The sequence below is a fragment of the Zootoca vivipara genome, chromosome 5, assembly GCF_963506605.1.
Source record: "Zootoca vivipara chromosome 5, rZooViv1.1, whole genome shotgun sequence".
Taxonomy (NCBI): Eukaryota; Metazoa; Chordata; class Lepidosauria; order Squamata; family Lacertidae; genus Zootoca; species Zootoca vivipara.
The window spans coordinates 20,546,822-20,569,528 of record NC_083280.1 but is presented as its reverse complement, the minus strand read 5'-3'; the positions used below and the strand labels follow the sequence as shown (position 1 = coordinate 20,569,528).

Below are 22,707 nucleotides of genomic sequence, written 5' to 3'. Positions count from 1 at the left end.
AGGGTATATTACTGCCAGCCTGTCTAGGTAAGGTTGTGGGGCTGTTATGAGTGTGTCTGCCTGGAAATGGTGTTGCTTTGGAAGGCAAGATAACCCTCCACTTTTTAATTTTATTTTACCAGCTATATCTCATTGTTTAATAGATGCATATGGCTTTTTATTTGCTCATCTGTCAGCTCGTTTGGATTTTATGAGCAAGTGGGGGGCAATCTCTTTAAATTGGTTTCTTTTTATTAGTTGGAAAACTGAGCTTTGTAAGCTAATTGTCTTAATGCTTTTCAGCATGCAGTCAATCCAGAACTTGGGCCTGGCCATCATTGCCATCGCAGCTGGCATGATCCTGGATTCCCGGGGCTACCTCTTCCTAGAAATCTTCTTCAGTGCTTGTTTGTGCTGTAAGTATGATGACATCTTGTTGGGATAGCTAATAATTTGCATGAAGCTATTGCTCAAATAGGGACCCAGGTGCCGCTGTGGTTAAACCACTGAGCCTAGGGCTTGCTGATCAGAAGGTCGGCGGTTTGAATCCCTGTGACGGAGTGAGCTCCCGTTACTTGGTCCCAGCTCCTGCCAACCTAGCAGTTCGAAAGCATGTCAAAATGCAAGTAGATAAATAGGAACCGCTACAGCGGGAAGGTAAACGGCATTTCCATGTGCTGCTCTGGTTTGCCAGAAGCGGCTTTGTCATGCTGGCCACATGACCTGGAAGCTATTCGCCGGCTCCCTCGGCCAATAATGTGAGATGAGCGCGCAACCCCAGAGTCGGTCATGACTGGACCTAATGGTCAGGGGTCCATTTACCATTTATTGCTCAAATAGAACGATGCCGAACCACGTGGTAGGTTCTGTGCTAGGCCCACAGTGTCCCTCTTTCTTCCTAGACATGCATAAAGGCCAGTGTACCCTAGTTCACAGGGATTCTTGAACCTGAGTGATTTCACATAGAGATTCAACCTGTGTGTGTGTGTGTCATGCCCTGACTGGACTTGAGAGGGGTGGTGGGAAGCCGCAGCTGGGGAGCCTCCAAGGGAAAAAGGCTCAGAGCCAGGGGATGGGGGAGTGGGACAATGATGAGTGGTCAGAGAGGGAGAAGAAGAGGGAGCAGACTGGGAGGAGGAGGTGTTGGAAGCTGAAGAGCTAACAGGGTTAATGAGCAGGAAGAGCCTGTGGCAGAGTGAAGTCCAGAAGCAGGAGAGGAAGGAAGCCAAGAGGCAGAGATCAGACAGGCTATTGAAGAATCCAGGGAGTCTCTCCTTCCTGCTGTGATTAGCTCCCTTTCGACCTGTTTTCCCAGAACCTGCAGAGGTATGAAGAGGGCAGAGCAAAGACAGACAAGGCGAAGAAGTCTCAGGTTGCTTGGATAGCATGTGGGGAGGAAGGGACTTAGGCAGCAGGAACCTTCAGTACTTAGGGCTGCCTCATTGGGGCAAGGCCTACTGGGAACAGTTGCTGTGTTCGCTAGGTCTGAGCTCTAACTTCACTGACACCTTGTGAGTTATTCCTGACCCACCCCTGACTCCTGCTTTAACAATGCAGGCTTAACTGGGGAGCTGCTGTAGGTAAAAGCAGGTGAAGGGGAAATGGCTAGCTTTGTGAGTGAAAATCCTGTCTTTGGAGTTGTTACTTATTAGTGTGTGGGACCAGTGTAAATGCATAAGCGTCTAGTTGGGCTGGCATCCTGATCTGAGGCACAAGGGGGTGCCACTGCTCCTCTGGGCTTTGCCGCAGACCTGTTTTGTATTCAATTGCCTTGTTTGCATTTAAATATTTGTATACTGCCCAGACACCGCTTCCGGCTACAGTATTCTGGCTATGTTGGGGAAATTCCAGATGTATGGCAATCCTACTGTATAGGCAGTTCTCATCAAATTTAAAAGGAGAAAACACAAGTCAAACACAACATTACAGTGTCAAACAATTTAATATTAAAATAAAGGCAGCCATAAGAAGATAAAATAGAGCAAGTGAAGTGATAACATTGCAAGTTTAAAAGCCTGGGCCAACCTCAAATCAATCGGTTAAGAGCTCATCCAAGCAGATAGGTCTTTAGAAATAACCAATGAGGGAGCTATACACACTTCCCACATGATATTACTTTTTTATTTATTTATGTCCCACCGTTCCTCTCGAAAGAGCCCAGGGCAGCAGACACAGCAGTGTTAAAACATGAAAAAAACCCAGCTAAAAACAATACAAAAACTATTCCAAAAAGCAGTTAAAAACATTTTCAACCAGTGATCTTGGGCTTGTCAGGAGACTTTAAGCCATCAAATGCCCAAATAAACAGGAATGTGTTTAAATTTCTCCTTAAATTCAATAATGAGGGTGACGGATGCTCCTCACCCAGGTGGGAATTGCACAAACAGTGAACTGCTACTGAAAAGTTATGGTTTGTGGGCTGTTGGGCAGTCCCTACTAATTTTAGAATCTGGGATGATAGATGTTAGGGAAGGCACTCTTAAGTTTATGGGCTTTATGTGCCAACACATATATGCTAGACCTAGTAGCTCACTTGCAGCGAGAGCAGTGCTTTCAAGGCCTGCTGCTGTGCCCCACTTGCCAGCCTAGCAGCCACATTCTGCACTAGCTGCAGCCTCTGGATTGTATAATGTTGTGGGGCCACCACTAAGAAGGCCTTGTCTCTTCTCTTGTACCTGCTGGCCTGATAGACGGCTGGTGGGCTGTGAGCAGGGCTTCTGTGGCTCATAAGGGTTCGAGCAGCCCTTCATTTAACCTGCTTATTTGTCTTCAGCCTATTTAATCTGCTCCATCTGCTTTGTTCTCTTTGATTTTAACTGCACTGAAAACTCACTTGGGTACTACATAGACTTGGGTACTACATAGGAAGCTGTCTTCAATTGCGTCACACTATTGATCCCCCTAGCTCAGTATTGTCTACACTGACTGGTAGCAGCCCTCCAGGATTTCAGAATGGGGTCTTTCCCAGTCCTAGCTGTTGATACTGGGGATTGAACCCAGGGGCTTGTGCATGCAAAGCAGATGCTCTGCCATTGAGCCACAGCTCGCAATCCTTGTCTCCCTGATTATGGGAGCTGGCTCTGACAGCAGGGTTGTAAACGCATGTAGCTGTGTGAAGATCATAGCTGCCAAGTTCTCCCTTTTTTAAAAGGGAAATTCCCTTATGCTGAATAGGCTTCCTCGTGAGAAAAGGGAAAACTTGGCAGCTATGGTGAAGATTGTTCATGTGGGTGCAGACATTTGGAATCAAAGTACGCTTGTGGTGTTTATGTTGCTCACGAGAGAACCCTGTTTGTGCTCAAGAGAAATCTTAGATTTGTACTCTTAATTTTTTTTACATCCTTCGCATGAGATTGTCTTCCCTCGTTTGTATACTTGAGCTTTATATAACTTCTTTTTTGCTTTTTAGTGGCCCTCATTGCTGTTGTCATGCTGTACTTTGTGAATCTCCTCAGAGGTAAGCCTCTTCATTATATTAGTCTTGCAACTCATATGTTTCTCTTTTTTGGGGGGAAATATTTTTTATTTGTTTTTACCAATACAAATTTACAATCAAACAATTTATATAATCATCTCTTGAGATTCTCTGCATCTCTTGAATTCCCCCCGTCCCCTACATGGTTCCTTATTACAATGTTTATAACTACCGTGTTTCTCATAAAATTAGACGTGCCTATGAAATAAGCCATGGCATGATTTTCATGCGTTGAAAAAATATAAGACATACCCTGAAAATAAGCCGTAGTGCTAAGTGCATTTCTGGAGGGCCTCACCAAAACACCCAGCAGCGTGCGCCGTGTGGCGCTCCGAACCAGCAGGACCCAGCAATGCCCAGCAGCGCGCACCGTGTGGAGCCCCGAGCCAGCGGGACCCAGCTGAAGCGCTGACAACGCGTCCGGCAGCGCCATGCAGAGCGCCCCGAGCCGCAGGAGGATGAGGATTCAAAGTGCTACAGCAGGCATCCCCAAACTGCGGCCCTCCAGATGTTTTGGCCTACAACTCCCATGATCCCTAGCTAGCAGGACCAGTGGTCGGGGAAGATGGGAATTGTAGTCCAAAACATCTGGAGGGCCGAAGTTTGGGGATGCCTGTGCTACAGAGCACTGCTGGATCCCGCTGGCTCGGGGTGCTCCGCATGGCGCTGCTGGGCACTTTGTCCTTGTGTTTTTTGGTAAGAGAAAGGAGCGACTATGTATCTCTCAATTTCTCCAATTTTATATTCAGGGCATCTTGAGCAGTCCTGTTGTCTCTCAATATCTATGAGTCTTTGTCTGACCGTGGCTTTTGCTTGGCCCAATCCCAAACTTAGAAGGGCTTGGGGAGCAAAGACCATTGTCTGGAGAGTGTTCAGGACTGCTAGCTGCCAGCCGGACTGGAACTGGTCACAGAGGATCAATGGAGCAGTTCCTCGGGGGAGCAGATTTAAAGTCAGCCATTTGTAGATTGGTGATAGGCAGATTGAAGCCTCCACTCTCATTGTTCCCATTTCAAGTCTGACCCAGTCCTGATCTTGGCGCTGAACCCCACAGCACTAGGCATGGGAGCACTTCAGGGGAGAGTTCCTTCTGCCCAGAGCTCCTTCTGTCTTCTTACTTCCTATAACCTTCTAGATTTTTCATGTAGCACATGATACTTAACACCAAGTGAACTGTGGTAAATACTTTAACGGCCCAAATGGTGTTGTACTCATAATATGCATGGATTGTGTCTCTTTGTAAAAACATCCATGCGCTCTGTTAAAAGACATGCATATATATTTTCTGTTGTAGGAGGTGACCTTAACTGGTCTGCAAAGAAAAGGGAAAAACTACAGAAACTAGCTGTGGCTGAGTAAGTATGTCGCTGTGTTTCTAGCCTAGAGTATGTGTTGACATATTACAAAACGTATTACAGATGCAGATTGGTTTGGAAACACAAAACAGTGTAGTGCCAAAGATCTAGGAACGGGTATGGTGAACTTAACTCAAGTGAATGAGGTGGAAGTATTCTTCATCAGCAGTGGGACAACTCTCATTCATGTCTTGTTGGAGATGGCTTAAAGCAGGCCATTAAAAAATCAGTGTTGCGGTTCACTTTTATATGGCGCAATGTGTATTGCCAACAAATTTAACTTCTGTGTTTGAAAGGCACACAGGGTAAAATAGTAATTGTTGCAACATGTTAAAAGTTGCCTGGTGTGTGATGTTTAAATATAGTCTCGAAGCAAGCAGTTTATGTGGCTTTAAAATGAGATTTTTTAAAAGCACTTGTTTAGCATTTTCATGGTGCTGAAAAAAGACATTTTTGTCTTTTGAAACATTAGCAAGTGCTCACTGGGCTTTGGGAAGGTGGATGGCAGGCTCTGGGATAAGCAGCCCTCCACCTTGCCTGGGGGCTGGTTCTGGGGGTCCCTCCTGGCTTTATACATTTTTCCGTATATGCCTAGACCCCCGGAACACAACCCGAGTTACCTGTATGTTGCTGTGATCAGACTGCTACTTGCTACAGAGCCAAATTCCCAGTGTTCACCATGTGGAGATGGCTTTGTATGCAAGATGTAAGCTGGAAACTCACTCTCTCTCAAACGACGACAAATGCAGGGCGGCCCCTTCCTTTCTGGCTAGAAAAACTGAGCTGTCATTCGCCAATTCCCAAAGTAGTTTAGGAAAATATTTCCATTATGTAAACAAAAGTTATTCAGTATTTTGATATATATATTCCTAGTATATGTGGTCAGGTTGATATTAATCTAAACAATAAATTACAAAGGAAGCATCTGTAAATCAACCATCAATAAATCATTTATGGCTGAATGAAGTAAAAAGCCATTGATTTTAAATGAAATTGAACAAGGGACACGGTTACCTTAATTTGGCAGGGATTGGCCACCAATCCAGTAGGCTTTGGTTCTATTTTCAATCACCTGGTGGGTGATTCCCTTGTCAGTACACGATTGGGAATACACCTGAAGGTTCCTGACTGTTCACTGGTGTTATTACTTGCCCTGCACCTGACATCACAGGTGGGTATGTTTGGGGAGAAATTTGGAACCCTTGGAGGTTGGATGTTCCCCACCCCTGTTCTAGATGAGAAGCTCATTTGGGGTGCTGGATTCTTGGGCCTCACTCCCATTCCAACTAAACTGACAACAATACATTAAACATTTGACACTCTGCAAGAGAAGACTTGTGAATGCTAAGCTCTCGGGGAAGTGTGTTGGTAATTGAATGGCAGCTGGGAATTTATGAGGAAGACCAGGGTTCCTCAGAACAGAGTTTGAAATTAAACGTAATTAAACTCTACATAGAGGTCACTCTAGATGCCCCAGAATTTCCACATAAAAATCATTTCTATGTAGGAAAATAGCCTGGAGATAACCTTGAGAAGAAAGCAGATGATGTCGAAATGCCGTGATGAAATTCTTTGTGTATATCCTCCATTATTAGCTATAGGTGAAATGTGTAGGAGCACTGGATTGGGATATCTTAAGGTTGATTCACATAAAGAGACAGGAGTCCTGTGTTTGTTCAAATATATTCCCCTGGAAGGTGCTTTACAAAGCAAAGATGCTGGTGAAATCAGGTCATTGCAGATATTTGCTTTGAGGGGGAGGCCAGTTTGCTTTCATGAAAATATCTAGATGCAGGGACCATGCAACATGAAGGGACCAGTGTGATTAGTGGCAGAGTGTTGGGCTGTGGAAAACCAGGGTTTAAATTGCTAGTCAGCCACAGAGCCACATGGGGTAACATTAGGCTTTTCTCTCAGCCTAACATATTTCACAAGGTGGTTGTGAACTTACAAGTAGGGGGAAGAGGGAAGGAGCAACTTATATGCCTCTGTGAACTTCCTGGGTGAAAGTTGGGATATAAACATAGTAAATAAAACATTTGCCATATACAAGAGCTGCTCCTGCTTTCCTCAGAATCTCAAAAATACTTGCCACTTGTCTGCTGGACAAGATTTGAAATATGTGGGGAAGGCACTCTTACACTTGGCACTTTCAAATGACGGGAACCTCGTCTTTGATTTTTGTACAAGTCTATTCAACATTGCAAGCAGCACCTCAAAATTCATGCCGACCATTTCCTCAGCTGTTGAATCGAAAGCTAGCTTTAATAATAATAATAATAAATAATAATTTATTATTTATACCCCGCCCATCTGGCTGGGTTTCCCCAGCCACTCCACTCTGGGCGGCTTCCAACAGAAAAATAAAACACAGTGATCTATTAAACATTAAAAGCCTTTCTTAAATGTTTCCCTATTGAAGCATGTGCATTTTTGCTTTCAAATTTCTTGCGGATATTTTGAAAATGGTTAGGGGTGCTAAAAAGGTGTTCTGTATATTTCCAGCCCCAGCCAGCCTAATGAGTTAGCCACAGCAGGCTCATTTAGCACTTTTAAAGAGGTAATAGCTAAATGCAAAAAAGTACTAAAGTCTGTAATAATGTGTCACCCCACCACCGCTTTCTATACTGGAATAGCTTTACTGTTTTACATGCTTTTTTAACTGTATGATTCAATTGCCACCTGCCATGGGAGCTTGAAGGGCAGGCAATAAACTGTACGTATAAAGCTAAATTGCACCTCTTGCACCAAGTCCCATTGAAATGAATGGTCGGCGTATGAGAGCACACAGATCTCCCTTCATGCTTCCCATTCATTTAAGTGAAACATGTACAGGAATGTTTCCAAGTGCATTGTTCCCCTAAGCCAGAGTGGACATCTGAACATGAAAACAGTTGCTTACCTGTATCTGAAGCTTTGTCTGGGAAGAACCAGCTCCTTTGTGATGGATTCTTAGCCCATTCTCAGTTGATGTCTAAAAGCTCAGTATAGCGCCATGACACTTCTGACAAGCAACAAAGAGCCTGTGAGCAAACTGTTACAATAACCTTTTGCTACACTATTTCTTGCAGAAAAGAAATCTGAATAGGAAATACCTACCAGAAGTGGGGCGCGTTTGATCGGCAGCTTGGCCAGTCGAAGAGTGTTTTAGTGTATGTGTGTGGAGAAACTTTGATGCCTGGCGCTTGGACAAAGTAGTTGGAAAACTTAACTAACATGCATAGAACTTTGTCGAGACCTGGACTTGTATGAATTGTCAAACTTGCTTCTTTGTCAAAGCACCTTGACCGCAGTAGGAGCAAAAACCCTTGTATTTTGTGTATCTACACATCGCTGAAGAGACGGTTGCTGTTGAGCTGAAGTCGCCTTGCAACTTGTTAGAGCAGATCTTTTGGTTTATGGGCTGCAATTTTGAATCTTTCTATTGTGGAACGACGGTGGTTTGCCTACTAATAATGGCACCTTGTTACTCCATTACTGTAACTTGTGTTCTGAAGGGATGATTGCCTTACTAAATGTAGTATTAATCTTCAGTTTCTTCTTTGAAATTCTGGTTTCATAATAAAAAAACATGGTAATGACTTGCAAGGATCACGAAATCTTGGTGTGGTGGTAGACTGATTTGGATAAGTTCTGCAAAAGCAAATACAATGTCATTTGAGAGAAACAAATCTTGATGGATTTTCTATCAGGCTGCTAGGCAGGCTGTCTTGGTTAGGGTAATTTGTCTCTGCTTTTGTACTGGAATTGTATTTGTTTTAAAGCATTTTTGTTGTAAAAGGCAAAGCTTGAAACTTGACTGACTGTGTCAAAACTTGCACTTTGCACTCAACTTTTCGACCTTTATAAATAAATAAATGAAGAAGATAGTGTCTGTCTTTACTGCCTGTCCAGTTTGTATGACTTACTCTGCCTCCATTTATCTGGCAGCTGCACTTAATGGTAACCCTGATCTAGGTACAATGTGCAACGAACCTTCTGGGCACATTTGTGTTAATAGCAATTCCCTTTTTTTTTACAGAGCAAAAAGACGGGAAAAAATCAGACGTCAGAATGAAGATGACTTAGCCAAATTGCAACCAAAGAATGACTTTAGTTTGAGGAATAGGTATCTCTCCAGATTAGGTGCTCAGGTACTGATAACCAAAATATTTCTTTTTAAAAGATTACAATACAGTGGTACCTCGGTTTACAAACACAATTGGTTCCGGAAGTCTGTACTTAACCTGAAGCATACTTAACCTGAAGCAAACTTTCCCATTGAAAGTAATGGAAAGTGGATTAATCTGTTCCAGACGGTCCGTGGAGTACTTAACCTGAAGCGTACTTAACCTGAAGCGAACTTTCCCATTGAAAGTAATGGAAAGTGGATTAATCCGTTCCAGACGGTCCGTGGAGTACTTAACCTGAAGCGTACTTAACCTGAAGCGAACTTTCCCATTGAATGTAATGGAAAGTGGATTAATCCGTTCCAGACGGTCCGTGGAGTACTTAACCTGAAGCGTACTTAACCTGAAGCGAACTTTCCCATTGAAAGTAATGGAAAGTGGATTAATCCGTTCCAGACGGTCCGTGGAGTACTTAACCTGAAGCGTACTTAACCTGAAGCGAACTTTCCCATTGAATGTAATGGAAAGTGGATTAATCCGTTCCAGACGGTCCGTGGAGTACTCAACCTGAAGCGTACTTAATCTGAAGTGAACTTTCCCATTGAAAGTAATGGAAAGTGGATTAATTCGTTCCAGACAGGTCCGCGGAGTACTTAAACTGAAAATACTCAAACCGAGGCGTACTTAAACCGAGGTATGACTGTACGTATTGCTCTAGATAAGGATATCTTACCAAACCACCTTTTGCACTAAATACTAGCCCAGTAGAGCAAGTAAACAAAATGTATAGTTGGTGGCAAAGCATATTATTTGCATTCAGAAAATCTCACTTAAATGGACTTCTGGTAGCTAGGGCCACATAAAAACTTTTGGTGACATTTTGCATTTGGCCTGTCAAAGTACAGATCAACTTTGTATGCTCGGCATAATGAAGTACAGTCGTACCTCGGCTCCCGAACACCTTGGGAATTGAACGTTTCAGCTCCCAAACGATCGAAAACTGGAAGTGGTCTGGTTTTTGAACGTTCTTTCTGAAGCAGAACGTCCAACAGGGCTTCCAGGGCTTCCAATTGACTGCAGGAGCTTCCTGCGGCCAATCAGAAGCCGCGCCTTGGAACTCAAATGTTTCGGAAGTCGAATGGACTTCTGGAACGGATTCTGTCTGACATCTGAGGTACGGCTGTATGATTCATCCATCCAAAGTAAAAGAACTATCTCAGGTTCACAGCCTTTTATGAGAAATGGTCACGAACTGTGGCAATGTCACATGTAGCTGATGGGCTTTTTATAGGACAGAGACAACTAGGTATGCTTGACCCTCTTGCCAAACTTCACTGTAGTAACAAAGGACAAAACCAAACTGAGATAAGTAAAGAGTTGTGAATAGACCCCACTGAAAAGTGTCACCTTTAAAGGGTTACAGGTAGGTAGCCGTGTTGGTCTGGGTCGAAGTAAAATAAAAAAATTCCTTCAGTAGCACCTTAAAGACCAACTAAGTTTTTATTTTGGTATGAGCTTTCGTGTGCATGCTCATACCATCTGAAGAAGTGTGAAGAATATCTGAAGAAGTGTGCATGCACACGAAAGCTCATACCAAAATAAAACCTTGGTTGGTCTTTAAGGTGCTACTGAAGGAATTTTTTTATTTTACCTGTAAAGGGGTTTGAAAGATGCAGCTGTGGTGCATATGCATTCCTATTGTAAATGCCCATCGTGGGTTTGCGCTGCACTTACCAGGGGGTGAATATGCATGTGTGAACCTGCCCTTCCTTGCTTTAAAATATAGCCGATAAGCTGGAAATACTTGCTGATGAGATGCCTTACTCTTTCTTGCTTTTGCAGCTGCCAGACACCTATGTTTGCCACTTAGCTGCACTGGCACACAGAAGTGTGTTGAAATAGCAGAATTGTGTCAAGATGTGGAAATGGCAGTGTGAAATTTTGTGCAACGCAGGACCCCCCCCCCACTCTTCTGTGGAAGAGAGCTGCAATATACAGAATGAAAAGCGGTCAATATTAGATCTTGTGCGAACAAGCAGTTAGCTGACCTCTTGGAAGATTTTAAGATGCTACATTGAATTCTGTGCCAAAGTGGGTGGGGTGGAACTTTTTTTTTAAAAAAAGTTTCCATGGATTTACAGCTGTTTGCAGTCACTTGCTTTGCTTAGAACTCATATCCGCTTACTGTTTTCCAGAGTGGCAATCTTGCATTTTAAATAGAATTTCATAAAACAATATGAATTTGGGGTAAACCCCCCCAAAAACCTGTTCAGTATAACCACACTCTGGAATCAAATATCTTTTATTCACATTCTAGGTTTCTTTTGCTCTTAAGAAGGAAACAGTGGAGCCTTAATTCACTAGACTATTAATTTCTGTGAAATTTTTAGCTTTTTATCAGAAACTTTTTAAACGCACTACTACCCTTAAAAGTGACTTCTTGAAGATGTGGGAATTTTCATATTTTGTGTTGATGAAAAGCAGAAGCATGACGTTTCCTATGGAAATAGCTTAAAATGTATTTCTTCTTCTTTATTAAGGTAATGATAGCAATAAAATGGTAGAACTTGCTGTTGCAGTTCGTTGCAATAAGAAAAGCCATTTGTTGTGGCCATAAATGAAATGGATTAAAATTCCAGGAGGAAACGGTCCTCAGGGTCATCGTCAGGCTTCTATCACTGCAGAAATGTTTTAATATGAAGCTGTTAATAGTTAAATATTGCATTACTAGCAATGCAGTCATCAGTTGGTTAACACTGGGTGTTACCTGCTGTTATATAAGCTGGTGCACCTTTCAACTTGAATGTTGATAGTGCATCTTGGTACTTGAACCGTATCTTGGTACTCGAACGGCTTGGCTCCTGAACATATCAGCTCCTGAATGCCACAAACCTGGAAGTGAGCGTTCCGGTTTGCAAACGTTTTTCGGAAGCCGAACGTCCGACACAGCTTCTGCAGCTTTCATTTGAGTTCAGAAAGCTCCTGCAGCCAATCGGAAGCTGTGCCTTGGTTTTCAAATGGTTTGGGGAATTGAAAGGACTCCTGGAAAGGACTATGTTCGAGAACCAAGGTACCACTGTACACAAATGTACTGTGTGGAATCTCTTAGGCTACAATCCTTTACACACTTAACTGGGAGCATAGCCCATTGAAACTGGTTCAAATCCCCACGATGGGGTGAGCTCCCGTTGCTCGGCCCCTGCTCCTGCCCACCTAGCAGTTCGAAAGCATGTCAAAGTGCAAGTAGATAAATAGGTACCACTCCAGTGGGAAGGTAAACGGCGTTTCCGTGCACTGCTTTGGTTCACCAGAAGCAGCTTAGTCATGCTGGCCACATGACCCGGAACCTGTCTGCGGACAAACACTGGCTCCCTCGGTCTATAGAACGAGATGAGCGTGCAACCCCAGAGTCATCTGCGACTGGACCTAACGGTCAGGGGTACTTTTACCTTTACCTTTAAGCTATAACAAAGGGACTGGTGGGTGGTGCTGTGGTCTAAACCACTGAGCCTAGGGCTTGCCGATCGGAAGGTCGGCGGTTCGAATCCCCGCGAGGGGTGAGCTCCCGTTGCTCGGTCCCAGCTCCTGCCAACCTAGCAGTTTGAAAGCACACCAAAAAGTGCAAGTAGATAAATAGGTACTGCTCTGGCGGGAAGGTAAATGGCGTTTCCCTGCGATGCTCTGGTTTCGCCAGAAGCGGCTTAGTCATGCTGGCCACATGACCCAGAGAAACTGCGGACAAACGTCAGCTTCCTCGGCCTGTAAAGTGAGATGAGCGCCATAACCCCAGAGTCGTTCACAACTGTACTTAACTGTCTGGGGTCCTTTTCCTTTAAGCTATAATAAGCAGTATCTACACAGTCTTGAAAACTGCTGAAGGCTCTGGAACACAGTTCTCTTTACTCAAGCACAAGACTTGTTTTTAGAACACACTATACCTGAACGAACATTGATGACCTAAAACAAAGTCATATACTGTACTCCCAAGTCAATTGGATGCATTTCTTTTACTACTTATTTCATGAGAAATAATAATAAATATTTTAGAGGAAAATGTAAATTCTAAATGGATGGCTTATTTGTAATTGTAATTATTTCCCCTTTCTTGCTAATAAAGCCAAATAAGCACAATAGTATGCTGCTTTTTAATATTTGTTTTCACTTATTTTATAGCACACATACTCAGGTGGATGGAAAGATAAGTGCTGCAAGCCAGCTTGTTGAGCTCTTCGCGTATTAAAGTATTAACAAGTTAGGGCTAATTTTATGTCTGGAAAAACTGTGCTGGTGGGAAATAAAGAATAAAGCTATTCTTTTATGCAGATAGAGATTGTAACTGCGCCTTTTGCCCAGATATATTAATACTCTTAGCTGTGCACTGCAACTTCCCTGCTTTCCTCTTCCCATGCCCCTCCCTGCCCATCGAGGGGATCCCACCATCTTCTGAAGCAGACTTAGGGGTTGTCCTGAGAAAAACGTCGTTATAGTGGTACAAGTTGCTTAGTTGGATACTGCCCTACTCATGAAGTTTCTCTGGTGTAAATACCTACTTCCGCTGGCTAAAGATTAAGCTTGATACTACGTAAAATGACTTGGTTCTCATGAAATTGCATATAAGCTCTACTCCAAATGGGCCAAACAACCCCCCTACTTGTTGATTTTCATTTTCAAACCTTCCATTAGGTTTTGACTTCAGAATTACTTTTTGAAGCAGGGGTGGCAAATGTTTTTGGGGCCAAGGGCCTGATTGATCCATGGTCAAGTGGGGGTAAAATGGTTGTGTCCAATACCTTTTCTTCCAGGTCCATTTTTGGTGTTACTGGCAACTAGCGTTCAGAGAAATACTGCCGGTATCGTGAATAGCTATCCTGAATGGTAGCCAGGGACAGGAATGTATGCAATCCCCCTTTAAAGCTACCCAATTTGGTGGCAATCACTACAGCGAATTGGTTCCTTGTTTTCAAAACACAGCTGGGGTGTTAAAAACGCAGTGTGCAACATTTTAAACAAAAAGCTCATCAAACATAAAGATTTCCATAGTTTATGCTGCGTGAAGCGGATTCCTTTTGTCCATTCAGCTTCTTTGGGTCCTAGAACTTGGCTTCATGAAAATATGTGGGTCGTTGGTCCCTTTATGAATGCAGGCTCACTTACAGTATATTATTCTGGAGGTGATGGTCGCAGGGGAGGTGTGTGTTTCTCTCTCTCTCTCTCTCTCTCTCTCTCTCTCTCTCTCTCTCTCTCTCTCTGTGTGTGTGTGTGTGTGTGTGTGTTCTGGCTTGATGGCTTTTGGTTTTGGGACAACAGTCTCCGAGCTCCTCCAAGTGCCGATAAATTTTCTGCTGTTTAGAAACTTGCGCCATCGTGAAGCTGGTTATTAAGGCTTTTCTACTGAATGCTGCCAGAAGCAAATGGGGAAACATTATACTCAAAACAAATTACTCTGTATGAATTTTATTGTTCCATTATGTCTCAATGAACAAGTTATATTTGATGGCTGGCTTGAATTGAAAGGTAATTATCTGAAATGGCTGTTTCATTGAACTATGGTGCTCTTTGTTTCCCCAGCAAAGCAGCTTTGCTGTCTAGGCCAGGAGCAGGGAGGAAGATCTAGTCATGGCAAAAGAGCAGCCCTGTTGGATTGGACCCAAAGATCCATCCAGTGTTGACTTCCAGAACTAGATGCTTCTGGAAAGCTAACAAACAGCAGCCCATGGGGTTTTTTTGTGTGTCTTCTAGCACCTGTATTCAGAAGCACTTAGGCTAAACCTTTTATTGCTTACCTGATAACGTTTGGGCCTTCCAACTAGGGAACTTTGAGCTTCTGACCACAGAGTGAGGTACATTATTGTCACAGCCTCCTGAGCTTAGGCAGAATTTGCTGATCTTGAGACTCTTAGTGGAGGAGAGTTTTTTTTCTTTATAATTTATCTTTCTACCCCCATATCCCTCTCAAAAGTACTTTCGCCCATTTCCTGTAACTTCTCTGATTCTTTCACACAAAACTTGTACCTTATCCCCCCACCCAAAATGCCATTTCCTTTCGCCCTTCCACATTCACTTCTTCCAAGAGCCTTCCTCTCAAATCTACCGTACTTCCTTTCTATTGTTTGATTAATAATATTAAACCTTTTGCCTCACTTTCGGATTCCCTTCAACACCTTCAAGTTTTTCCTCTCGTGAGACCTTCCTCCCTTTCTACTGGCTGCCTTAACTCAACGTGCAAGGAGTTTGGTGTCTGCATTGGTTCAACTGAAAATCTATGGCATGGCTGGAGGGGCTGGGCCTGGCAAATGAGGTAGCCACTGAGGCCCACCTGTAAGTTCACCCCGGTTTGTACACCTTGACCTCTTCTGAAGGCCAGCTCCCATGTCACACTGTGAAAGAGGACACCCAGCCTCTTGGCATTCTAAATACAAGGATGCTCTGACCTTCCCCAAGACTTGTATCTACCCACTGTTGGAAATGATAGTGCTGGAGAGAGAGAGAGAGAGAGAGAGAGAGAGAGAGAGAGAGAGAGAGAGAGAGAGAGCGCTTTAAGGCAGTTGGTTCAAAACTCAACTTGGTTAAAAACTTAAGAACATTCTGGTTGGGGGAATGTATATCGGAGGCAGGGGGGTAGACTTTGGGTTCGTGCAATCTACTTTGTTTCTTGATAGAATCCCAAGGTCCATCAACCAGAGCCAAGTACAAAATAGTGGCTCAGTAGACGTATGCTAAAGAACTATTACGAGAGTGTCTTTGAGGAGGCAGTTGGCCAAGGAATTTGTGCTAAAACCAAGCTCACAAGTCCCTTAAAACAACAAACATCAACTCCTGGTCTTTCTCTCCACACCCCCCCCCCAACCTCCCTGTGCATTTTCAGCAACCATATTTGGTTTGGGGGAGCTTCTGTAAATGATTTTTTACTTATTTTGTTGTTGTTTAGTCGTTTAGTCGTGTCCGACTCTTTGTGACCCCATGGACCATAGCACGCCAGGCACTCCTGTCTTGCACTGCCTCCCGCAGTTTGGTCAAACTCATGTTCGTAGCTTCGAGAACACTGTCCAACCATCTCATCCTCTGACGTCCGCTTCTCCTAGTGCCCTCAATCTTTCCCAACATCAGGGTCTTTTCCAAGGATTCTTCTCTTCTCATGAGGTGGCCAAAGTATTGGAGCCTCAGCTTCACGATCTGTCCTTCCAGGGAGCACTCAGGGCTGATTTCCTTAAGAATGGATAGGTTTGATCTTCTAGCAGTCCATGGGACTCTCAAGAGTCTCTTCCAGCACCATAATTCAAAAGCATCAATTCTTCGGCGATCAGCCTTCTTTATGGTGCAGCTCTCACTTCCATACATCACTACTGGGAAAACCATAGCTTTAACTATACGGACCTTTGTCGGCAAGGTGATGTCTCTGCTTTTTATGATGCTGTCTAGGTTTGTCATTGCTTTTCTCCCAAGAAGCAGGCGTCTTTTAATTTCGTGACTGCTGTCACCATCTGCAGTGATCAAGGAGCCCAAGAAAGTAAAATCTCTCACTGCCTCCATTTCTTCCCCTTCTATTTGCCAGGAGGTGATGGGACCAGTGGCCATGATCTTGGTTTTTTTGATGTTGAGCTTCAGACCATATTTTGTGCTCTCCTCTTTCACCCTCATTAAAAGGTTCTTTAATTCCTCCTCGCTTTCTGCCATCAAGGTTATCTTATTGTTGAACCTGCAACCCTCCACATGCTGCTGAAAACCAGTTCATGTTACGTTAGCCCCAACTGGCTTGGCTGGTAGCTAAGATGATGGGAATTGTCGCCCAACACCTAGAGGATTACCACAGTCCCCAGTCCTGCCTTAAAGGCCCCTCAATACAAAAGAAGCATTTTTTCCTTGACCAGCAAATGTTCCAAGAAAAAAAGTTGTTGTTTTTTTAAAAGAAAATTGATTTATTTTAACAACTGTTACACAATAAAGGAGAAAATTGGGGAGGGAGAATGACCATTACAATCTGAACAATACAGAAAAAAGTACAGTGGCACCTTGGTTTACAAACACCTCAGTTTACCAATTTTCGGTTTACGAACACCGCGGACCCATCTGGAACGGATTAATTCACTTTTCATTACTTTCAATGGGAAAGTTTGCTTCAGTTTATGAACGCTTCAGTTTATGAACAGACCTCCAGGAACCAATTACACCCATGCTTCGGGTTAAGTACGCTTCAGGTTGAGTACTCCGCGGACCCATCTGGAACGGATTGATCCACTTTCCATTACTTTCAATGGGAAAGTTTGCTTCAGTTTATGAACGCTTCAGTTTATGAACAGACTTCCGGAACCAATTGTGTTCATAAACCAAGGTACCACTGTAGCTACGGATAAGAGTAAAGGCAAGGAGAAACATAACATTTAACAAGGGACATAGACTGTAGCTGATTAAGCAGTTCCTAATAAAAAGTGGGTCCATGGGGTCACGAAGAGTCGGACACGACTAAATGACTAAACAACAACAACGAACAATAAAAGTGGTTAGGTAATCAGTAAAAAAACAACAGCACCATTTTAAATCCTTGGACCTGTAGGAACAAAGAAAGTGACTTGTATCGAATCAGACAGTTGGCCCATTTTGCTCAGCATGGTTTACGCTGACTGACGAGAGTCCACCATACAGTCTGAAGAAGAAGAAGCCAGCTGCACTCATTTCAGCTTTTGGGAAGGCCTGATCGCATGAAGGAGCTGCAGGAGTACAGCTATTTTCCATTCAGAGCTTTGCTGAATGCAGGGGCGTCGCAATAGGGGGGCAGGGGCCCTTGGGCTCCAGTCAGCGGGGGGAAGCGCAGCGACCCCTGCCCGCTCCGCCTCCGCCTGAGTAGGAAGAAGACAAAGTGTGCAGCAAGCCGATCCATAGCGCGCTTTGTGCTTCTTCCTACTCAGGTGGAGCAGTGAGGGGCGTCTCCGCTGACGCCCCTCGCCGCTCTGCCTGAGTAGGAAGAAGCACACATCGCACTACGGAGCGGGTTGCCGGCGCTGGAGCACCGCCCCCCGGCAATCCGCTCTGTAGTGCAACGTGTGCGTCGTGACGCGTGTGCTCGACGGATGCCCTGCCCCCCGGCGGGGAGCCTTCTGGTTTGCTGCCCCGGGCAGCCAGAAGGCTAGCAACGCCGCTGGCTGAATGCAGAGGTGTGGAGCCAGCCAGTGAAGAGCTAGGACAGGGGTCAGCAAACTTTTTCAGCAGGGGGCCGGTCCACTGTCTCTCAGACCTTTTGGGGGGCCAGACTGTTGTTGTTGTTTTTTTTTTTAAAAAAGAACGAATTGCTATGCCCCACAAATAACCCAGAGATGCATTTTAAATAAAAGCACACATCCTACTCATGTAAAAACATGCTGATTCCTGAATGGTCCGCAGGCCGGATTTGGAAGGCGATTGGGCCGCATCCGGCCCCCGGGCCTTAGTTTGGGGGACCCCTGAGCTAGGAGGACACCTCTCTTTCTGTATGGGACAAAAGTTAATATATTGTGAGAGAATACCCTGTATCCTTTTATCTCTCCTATTCATTTTCTCTTATTTTGTTGTCTTTTTATTAGCTTGTCTTTCGTTGTATTGTGAAAAATGTTAATAAAACTTTATTTTTATTTTTTTAAAAAAGAAGGCTTCTCCATGTGAATCAGGAAGTTACCTCTCCAGACAACGGAATGACTCTTCTTATCTCTGCAACTGCAATCTCCTGGGTGTCGTGGACACTGTTAGGCTGGTGAAGGCACATGTGTACTCGTCTATTTCCCTCCCTCCCACTCACCACCAGTGCATGGCCTTGGGCACTGGCAACCCACGCTATGCCACTCCTCAAATCCATGTTTTGTTTATTTAACAAAAATTATATAGAGTGCTTTTTTTATTTTAAAGCAGCTTCCGAAAGTGGTTTGCAAAAATATACATGAGCAAATAAGTTGGTATAAAAATGGAAGAAACTGAGGGACAGTATTTGGTTTTTAGTCAGATACGTATCTTCCAGCAGACCACAGTCGTTCATATGGGAGGCCAGGATAATGATCACTATTTGCACAAAGCCTTTCTTGATTATCAAGATGGGCTTTTTTGCTTATTTTGAAGGCAGGAGGGTGAATATGTGGTGTAATTCAAGCTGCTGCTTGGGTTGTAAAGAACAAATAGTTGATTTGATAAGCCCAGGTGGAGGTGCTTCTTGGTCTATAAATAGGTTTACATAGTGGTGCTGCATTGGGGAGGACTTTTTTGTGGCTCAGAGGTAGCTGCTTGTTGCAGCCTAAGGAGACTTGAGATATTTATTAGGCTTCATGTACAACCTAGGGAATGCTTTGCATATTTCTGCTTTCCAGCTTCCTTTCCACAACTCATATTTGCAGTATTCACATCTAATTAGGGAAGTTCATGAAACAAGTTTTTGATATTTAACCACTGGGTCCCTTGTGTGAGACAGCAGGGAGTAAGATTTCTATTCATCCAGGAAAGAAAAGATGTTAAATCTGCTTCAAATATGTTTTTAACCCCCCCCCCGAAATACTTCAACTCATTGTGGGGGAAATCAATTAAGCCATCATTGGCTAGAGCTGGAATATGTAACACCAACATTTAACCAGGATTAACTCTCTATTCTTCTTCCTAGTAGGTTACTATACCTTTAACAGGTGCATGGCAGGAACAAAATCCAGCAGGTGAAGCATTTTCCATCATTACAACTGCAAGTATTTCCTCTTCTAGGTTTCTGCCGATTGCAGTTAAAAATAAAGAGTAAACCACCCAGCGAATGTGTTGGGGAGCCCTATAAATAACATGGTTCCTGAATACCAGATGCAGGACCATAAAGAACGCTCTAGCACTTGCTTTTCAGAAAACACCAGTGTTGTTATCTGCTGTTTAATACCCTACTTACCAAATAGATGGTTGCACAATAAAGACTGTAATGGAAATCGATACCGCATACTCTGCTTCCGACACCCTCATGAGAGTCCCCTTCAAAGTTGTTTCAATAATCCCAGAGATGGAAAGCACTGCCTCATCTGTCATCCTGTGGATCAATGTTTTCCAGTGGTCACTTCTGAGAGTCTGAATCATCATGAAATACTTTCTGGATTCCCTTGCCAGCATTTTTGTCAACAAAACCAAACTGGTTGTTAGAGCCTGCATGGTATTTTCATTTCATTTCATTTCACTTTTAATTTCTATACCATCTTTCTATTTTACAATACCCAGGGCGGTTTACAAGCTGAAGAAACAAAGAATATACACCTTGTAACAATCTAATCCAATACAGTGGTACCTTGGTTTAAGAACGGCTTAGTTTATGAACAACTTGGATTAAGAACGCTGCAAACCCGGAAGGAGGTGTTTTGGTTTGTGAACATTGCCTTGGAATAAGAACAAGTTTCGCTTCCGGTTGAGTGTGTTCCATTTGTAAATTGAGTCCCCTGCTGCTATGGGAAAGCACGCCTTGGTTTAAGAACGCTTTGGTTTAAGAACGGACTTTCGGAATGGATTAAGTTCACAAACCAAGGCACCACTGTACAAAAATGTGATAATAAGACATAACTTTAAAATAAGCAATTTATATCAAATAAAGTAATATTCAACAATCCATTAGAATAGTCAAGTCAAGTCAAGGTTTATTACGGCAAACAGCCAGCATATTAAACCAGAAATTCTGCATAATTCTCTACATGAACAATAAAAGCAACTGATATGGGGTTTTAACAGTCAATATACAATACTTAAAATACAGGTCCAGCGGAATAAAACACCATAAAAGAATAAGAAATTCAACTAAGAACTGTAGCCGCAATATCATCGGAGGGCAGGACAAATTGTTATAATATGTTATTCAATAAAAGAGATTTACGTTTTTTAGTAGCTAAGGTGCAGAATTTGGCCACAGCGTAGGATACGGAGCTCAAAGAATCTTCCAGGAGGAATTTGCGTAACGTTTCGGGGGGGAAATTCCAGATAATATTGCAAGGGTGTGAATTTTGATAATAGGGGTAAAATGAGTTGTGATCATTCTTCATTATAGAATTCACAGAATAGAAGAATGTGAATAATAGATTCCACCTTGTTGGACATGCATGGACAGAGGCGCTCTTCGATTGGTATACACAATAATTTGCCATTAGAATAGTATAGAATAATATTAAATATAGTGGTACCTCGGGTTGCGGACCCAATCTGTTCCGGGGTGCCATTCGCACCCCAAAAGGTCCGCAACCTGAGCAGCGATAGAGAGCTTCTGCGCATGCGCGCGGGGCGGAACCCGGAAGTAAACGGTCGTATCCTGAAAGAACGCAACCCACAGCGGACGCAACCCAAGGTATGACTGTATCAGCATATATGTATCAGCATATAAAAATTTAACAGAAATCTACCCTTAACAATTACAATAAATAATTTCTAAACTACAATCAATAAAACAATGGCAAGTCACAGTGCATAAAATAATACAATAAAAATTGAGAAGCAGAGACTGGAGGGTGGGGCAAGGCAGGTGGAAGAAGGCCTTGCCGGATGAAGTCTCTCCCCTCAGTTCTTCCTCCAGGCACAGCTTCCTTATGAGGAGTCCCAGGGCTGTGGGGTGTATAACAGGGAGCATGCTGTATTTATTTGCAGATTAAATATTCTATACACTAGCGGTTTTAGCAAGTCTTCAAGTAGCATCTGGCTTTATTTTTACCCCAACCCAAACCCCTTGTTCATACCCACAGCTGCGAGAACCACATTCCCACATGGTGTTATTGCTTGAGGCTGCAGTGTGTATGAGTAGCACGACTGCTTGAACATGGCTGACTGCATGGGTCTTTCTCATGGGCTCATCCTGCTGGTTTAGCACTGAAATGCTTGCATGCCTCCAGAATAATGAAGTTCTACTTGACTGGAGGGCTTCTTAGAGCATAGCTTAGCCACTGATCCCCATTACCGATTTTCCATTTCTGTGTATTTTGGAGTATAGCCTAGAGACTCAGTTCTGGTGGAAACATTTGTTGACGTGCGCTTGTCCTAAGAGCGTTGCTAGATCAGAACCTTTAACAAGCCTGTGGAGAACTGTGATGTTATTTTACATTTCAGAAGTGAAATCCCAGAGTTGCTCACTGGATATATGTTATTAGCCATCCACTAGATGTCACCAGTATCCTATTAATACAAATCAATGAAGCCCCCCCCCTTTCATACAGAAAAGGGACAGTCTATATAAATAATGACAACTCCTGAAGATGTAATCACTGAAGTAGAGCACATCTCTTGGACTCACTTCACAGTATCACTTAATTTCCACATTATCAAGAGTTAGCTCAAGCCAAATTTGGCAACATCTTTCCCCTGAGAGAGTACGGCCAGTTTTTAAAAAGTCAAAGTGTGGGAGCCTTTTATTCAGTAGAGCAAAACCTGCCTATGAATAAGTCCCCTTCATTTAATGACACTACTTCTTAAATCTTGTCACTAAGCATGGGATAAATTAACATAGGAGTAAAGTCTCTAGTTGGCCCAGCCATTTTTGATCAACCCAAATCCTTCTCACTTTAAGTTCTGACTCGGTTCTCCCATTGTTTTTGTGTATGTAGTCAGAGTGGCAACAGCTTTGGACAAGACAGAGGTAGCAGCATACTTGGGGAAATATGAAGACATACAAAAAGTTTAGGGGTTATAATAACAATAATTTTATTATTTATACACCGCCCATCTGGCTAGGTTCCCCTAGCCATTCTGGGCGGCTTCCAGCAGAATATAAAAACATAATAAAACGTCAAACATTTATAGCCAATGCCGTAAAAGGACTTCCTTTTACCTTCCCTGTGTT

The 22,707-nt window shown here is 43.3% G+C and overlaps 1 protein-coding gene across 3 annotated transcripts in view; it reads left to right on the top strand.

Moving 5' to 3' along the window:
- The window catches only part of MFSD1 (major facilitator superfamily domain containing 1), a 32,458-nt gene extending 12,784 nt beyond the window's left edge, over nucleotides 1-19,674 (top strand). Inside the window, exons 13-17 of one of the 3 annotated variants that reach the window (XM_060274440.1) lie at nucleotides 283-395; nucleotides 3,389-3,436; nucleotides 4,749-4,809; nucleotides 8,831-8,942; nucleotides 19,534-19,674. In XM_060274440.1, the coding sequence (XP_060130423.1) occupies nucleotides 283-395; nucleotides 3,389-3,436; nucleotides 4,749-4,809; nucleotides 8,831-8,942; nucleotides 19,534-19,659 (460 nt within the window). In that variant the 3' untranslated portion in view covers nucleotides 19,660-19,674. Of the gene's footprint in view, nucleotides 1-282; nucleotides 396-3,388; nucleotides 3,437-4,748; nucleotides 4,810-7,880; nucleotides 8,677-8,830; nucleotides 8,943-10,760; nucleotides 13,614-19,533 lie in introns of those variants that run through there. The other 2 variants (XM_060274441.1, XM_060274442.1) reach the window with 2 other exon arrangements.
- Nucleotides 19,675-22,707: the final 3,033 nt, after the last annotated feature.